Genomic DNA, 5,164 nt, shown 5'->3' on the forward strand with positions numbered 1-5,164 from the left:
TTGTTTCATTGATCAAAGCACACCACCAAATTTATGTTGCATCAACATAATAAGTTTGGCCTTTTAAAGTACAACCACCTTGTGAAAAACTTTATTATTAGTTTTGTGTTTCATAAGGTTCATTTGTGTCTTAATTAAGAGTGAAAACATCTTGTAGATAAAAGAGAGTCCCTCGACATTCCCTATTTGTTCAGCACACATTTCACATGTTTTGAAGGAGTAATGTATAGTTATCTATAGAGTTACACTTGATGGACATCTCACTAAAAGGTTACAAGATACCTATTTTATACTTGATAATGAGATGAAAAATCGTGTTTTGATTCTTGATTAGATCATGATGGTCTTGATTTAGAAGATCCCACGTAGGTTTTTTTAGTTTAAATAATGAGTTAGTGAATTTCAACATTACATGGGCAAAAAGGATTGTTGACAAGAGTAATCAATATTCATGAACTTTGTGGGGTACTTTCTCTCCTCCAACTATGTTTTTTGGAGTAGAAGGGCATGCAAGGACTTCATTAAGTGTAAGTATATAATAAATACCATACTGAAACTTGTCTTGTTGAAATTAATTATAATGTATTTATTTTTTAATAGTTTTTTTAAATGTATGTTTTCAATATGCTTTTTTTAAAGTAAAAAAGAGAATGTTCATAGAAACCTTGGAAATTATATGCAATGGACGTGCCATATTTTCGTTATTACCCATTATAATTGGGAAAATAACCACAAAATTCAAGGTAGCTAATTTAGCTAGAACTTGTGCCAATTTTCAATAAAATTGTGTAGCCATAGGTATTATGATGTGTTGAGAAACAACCCTAGAATTTGGCGAGTGACACCATGATTTCATTTGAAGGGCTCATTCAATCTTGCATTTCTTTGTGAAGTGGTATTGCTAGTTTTTTCAAAATCCTTTCTGTGAGTTTTTTTTTGGTTTTTTTTGCAAGTTTGTTGTCAATAGGATGGGTTTTTAAATTGCTGTATGGTGTTTGGGAACCTATTTTTATGGAGCCTTGCATCAATCCTTTTTTACCACAAATTGAAGAGGGAATTGGAATTTAGAACATGCATTTTCTTTTGATTGTAATGTAGTTATAACTGAAACTTTAGAATTTTGAGGTGGTATATTCCTTCCAATAAAGAAGGGTTTTTTTTTTGAAAATTGAGCAAAGTCTAGCCTAAGCTAAACCTTAGCTTTTCCTGAAGCTTGGGGACGTGACATTGGGCAACATCAAGGGGTATGAAAAGGGTCGGAAGGAAGTGGGAAGACTTTTGACTTTTCGAAAGTATTTTGAAGGGACTTGGAAGTAGATACCATTTTGACTTCAAACTTCAGAAATAGTATAAATAGGTGGCCAAGACGGTGGTCGTCCTCGAGCTGCATTGCAGCCTCTGTACTGGAACCGCGTCGAATCCCTAACTCTACCTTTTCCGAACCCTAACCCTAGCTTCTGCACAGCTCACGCCGAGACCTCCTCCTCCTTCTTGGCTGATCGCTGCATTCATCTGCACGGGCCGACGCGTTTACCGCTCAGCCGTTCTCCGAGCAGCCCAGCAGCAGTGTGCTCTCTCTCTCTCTCTCTCTCTCTCTCTCTCTCTCTCTCTCTGTTGCAGAATTTCCCCATGGCTATGGTCACGGAGTCCCGTAGACGGCCGCGTTTCCTTCCCCGTAAGGAGGACTTTCTGCCGGAGGCGTCCTTCCAGAGCTGGGGAGCATACCGTGGCGCCATCGCCGCCACGCCCAGCCGCTTCCGGGACCGGCTGTGCGCTAGGTCCTCCGACTTCATGGAGACGCACGGCATGACCCACCGTAGCCAGCATGCCATGAAGAAGACGCTCAACTGGTGGGACCTCATGTGGTTCGGAATCGGCGCCATTATTGGAGCCGGAATCTTCGTCCTCACCGGTCAAGAAGCACATGAAGATGTAGGCCCTGCGGTCATCCTCTCCTATGTTGCTGCAGGCATCTCCGCCATGCTGTCTGTTTTCTGCTACACTGAGTTCGCCATAGAAATCCCTGTTGCTGGTAAGCTTTCTTTCACAAGCTAGTCGAGAGAGAGAGGGAGAGAGAGAGAGCATATGTACGTACACATTTATATGTGTGTGTGTGTGTGTCTGTGTGTATGTTCTACAAATACACATTATATAAATGGCAAGAAGAATCAGATAATTAGATGGATGGATGTGTTCTTATAATCTGCACCATGAATGATCTACCCCGAAGCACAAGAAATGCCCAAACTGCTGATGATTTCTCTGGCTCCAACTTTGCTGTCCATTCCGTGCTCTTTTGGTACATTCTTACAGGCCTTTGCCTCCAGGCAATGAAAACTCCCATCACAAGTGACAAGTAGGCTCTTATACTGCTACCCTAGTGCATCTCTGCCTGTCTGTGCACTCAAGGGCCTTGTCCCTATGGCTTTCAAGTAGCTAACATTCACCTAGTCTGCCCTGTAAGCCTCTGTAGTCATGGCACATGCATTCGAGTGCTAATGCATGTGACAGGTAGCTAGACAGTTAAAACTCCCATCACAAGTGACAAGTGAGCTCTTAATGACTGCTATCCTATTGCATCTCTACATGTTTGTACAATCAAGGGCCTTGTTCCTATGGCTCACAAGCAGCTAACACTCACCTAGTCTGCCCTGTAAGCCTCAGTAGTCATGGCACATGCATTAGAGGGCTAATGCATGTGACAGGTAGCCCAGCATTTTCGGCCGTTTCCTATAACTATGATTTATTTTACCTTTGAATGAGGGAATTTTAATGGTGGGAGCGAAGTTTAGGTCTGCAAACCTGATGAAAAAACATGTGGGATGGACATGAGCAAAGACCAAATTTGCCATTTTAGTGCCTATTTTTTCCCACATTAACACGGGAAGTCCCAATTTTTCCTACATGGTTTTCCATCAGGTTTGCACAGACAAAGCCTTCCTAGGAAATTCTTCAATTAGAAAATAAATAGGATTCACAACCTGTGTGCATTGCCTTTGATGCTCATTTGCATGTTTGAGATGTTGAACAGCAGAAGGTTTTTTAGTTTTGCCATGCACACGTTACCAAATTGTGCCATGTTGCTAGTTGATGTAATCTTGTTGCCCCAATCTTTTACGTTTATGAATGCCTTGTAACTGTGTATCCCTTCACTCTTGTCTTTTGTCTTTTCGTCCTTGAATTGGTGCCTATATTGCTTGGTGTATATATGCAGCACCCGTAAATGTCTGTCTTTTTCCTTTTCTTCCTTGAATTGGTGCTTAAATTTTACCAAAGATTGTAGGTTTTAATGTTTTTTTACTATGCTACATGTGGATCCAACTCTTTACTTTCATCTTAACAGGAGGTTCATTTGCGTATCTGCGTGTTGAACTGGGGGATTTTATTGCATTTATTGCTGCTGGAAACATCATACTAGAATATGTGATAGGTGGAGCTGCTGTAGCAAGATCTTGGAGCTCCTACTTTGCTACTCTATGCAACCACGCCTCAGATGATTTTCGCATAAAGACAAATTTGGCAGCCAATTTCAACCTTCTTGACCCTATTGCCGTGGTAGCTCTGATCATCACAGGCCTTGTTGCAACTTGGAGCACACGTGCTACCTCTCTGCTGAACTCAGTAGCATCGATTGCAAACATGGGCATTATTTTGTTTGTCATAATTGCTGGGCTAGTTCAAGCCCAGCCTTCAAACTTGAAGCCTTTCCTACCATTTGGGGTGCGAGGTATCTTCAAGGCAGCATCAGTGCTTTTCTTTGCATACCTTGGGTTTGATGCTGTGGCAACTATGGCTGAAGAAACAAAAGACCCCGGAAGAGACATTCCCATCGGACTGCTGGGCTCAATGATAATCACCACAGTCCTGTATTGTCTCATGGCTTTGACATTATCAATGATGCAGAAATACACTGATATTGATCCCAATGCTCCTTTCTCTCTAGCCTTTGCAGCACGAGCAGGGTGGAATTGGGCTCGGTTTGTGGTAGCCCTGGGTGCTCTGAAAGGCATGACTACAGTTTTACTAGTGAGTGCGGTGGGTCAAGCTCGATATCTAACACACATTGCTCGGACCCATATGATCCCCCCATGGTTTGCTCAAGTGAATGAGAGAACAGGGACTCCTATACGAGCTACAGCAGTTATGTTTTCTGCCAGTGCTGTTGTTGCTTTCTTCAGCAGCCTTGATGTTCTAGCCAATCTGCTTTCTATCAGTACACTCTTCATCTTCATGTTGGTGTCTGTAGCGCTCCTTGTGAGGCGCTATTATGTATCAGGACAGACCACTGTCAGAGAACTCCGGCAGTTTCAGTTCTGCATCATCATAATCCTTCTCTCTGCAGGAGCTACTGCATACTACTGGGCTGTGAGTGATGGATGGATAGGTTATGTGATCACCTTACCCATCTGGTTTTTGGCAACTCTGGGTCTGGCTATATTTGTCCCCAAAGCTCGACAGCCACAAATATGGGGCACTCCTTTTGTGCCATGGATTCCATCCCTTTCCATTGCAATGAATATTTTCTTGTTGGGGTCAATTGACAAGTTATCCTTTGCAAGGTTTGGTGTGTGGACACTGTTGATACTTGTGTACTACTTCCTTTTTGGATTGCACGCCTCCTATGACACTGCAGTTGACACGAAAGACAATTCAAGTGAGGAAGGCAGGGCACTGGAAATGAAGCCTCAAAATCAGGGCAATATAGTACTTGAAAATGGAGCACAGGCTGGAAGTACATAGAGAAGGGAAGTACCTATTAGTGAAATAAAAGTTATAATTCTGCAAAGAAAGCCCTATAGTACCTGTTAGTGACATGAAAGTTCTCTTAGTGCAGGAAAAGCCATATAGTACATGTTTAGAGAACAAAAACCTGAGAGTCAGTTGAGATACATGTAACACGAGCCTCGTGGATCTGAAATTGTTTTAGAAGATTATTTAGACTTACAGGATTGTTCATAATGTGCCATAGGCAAAAATATTTGCACTATATACTTCGTCTCTCTCTCTCTCATCTCTCTCTCTCTCTCTCTCTCTCTCTAATGTGTGGCTGGGGGACTGATAAAATCGGTCATTAAACCAGACAAGCCGGCTTTGCTATGATGTCATAATGTCGTGTGTGTGTGCGTGAGAGAGAGAGAGAGAGAGAGAGAGAGAGAGAGAGCAT

At 42.2% G+C, this 5,164-nt stretch overlaps 1 protein-coding gene across 1 annotated transcript; it reads left to right on the plus strand.

Moving 5' to 3' along the window:
* Positions 1-1,385: 1,385 nt before the first annotated feature.
* On the plus strand, positions 1,386-4,944 carry LOC147610482 (cationic amino acid transporter 1-like). The gene is made up of 2 exons (XM_086786096.1): positions 1,386-2,032; positions 3,344-4,944. The coding sequence occupies exons 1-2, from the start codon at positions 1,630-1,632 to the stop codon at positions 4,738-4,740; spliced, it is 1,800 nt and encodes a 599-aa protein (XP_086642222.1). The 5' UTR covers positions 1,386-1,629; the 3' UTR covers positions 4,741-4,944.
* Positions 4,945-5,164: the final 220 nt, after the last annotated feature.

Source organism: Cibotium barometz, chromosome 49 (assembly GCF_041138505.1).
Source record: "Cibotium barometz isolate CiBa-2024 chromosome 49, ASM4113850v1, whole genome shotgun sequence".
NCBI lineage: Eukaryota > Viridiplantae > Streptophyta > Polypodiopsida > Cyatheales > Cibotiaceae > Cibotium > Cibotium barometz.

Coding starts and splice junctions, on each gene's coding strand:
- LOC147610482 (XM_086786096.1), top strand. CDS start 1,630: ATGGCTATGGTCACGGAGTCCCGTAGACGGCCGCGTTTCCTTCCCCGT. Junction 2,033..3,343: donor CATAGAAATCCCTGTTGCTG/GTAAGCTTTCTT, acceptor TCATCTTAACAG/GAGGTTCATTTGCGTATCTG.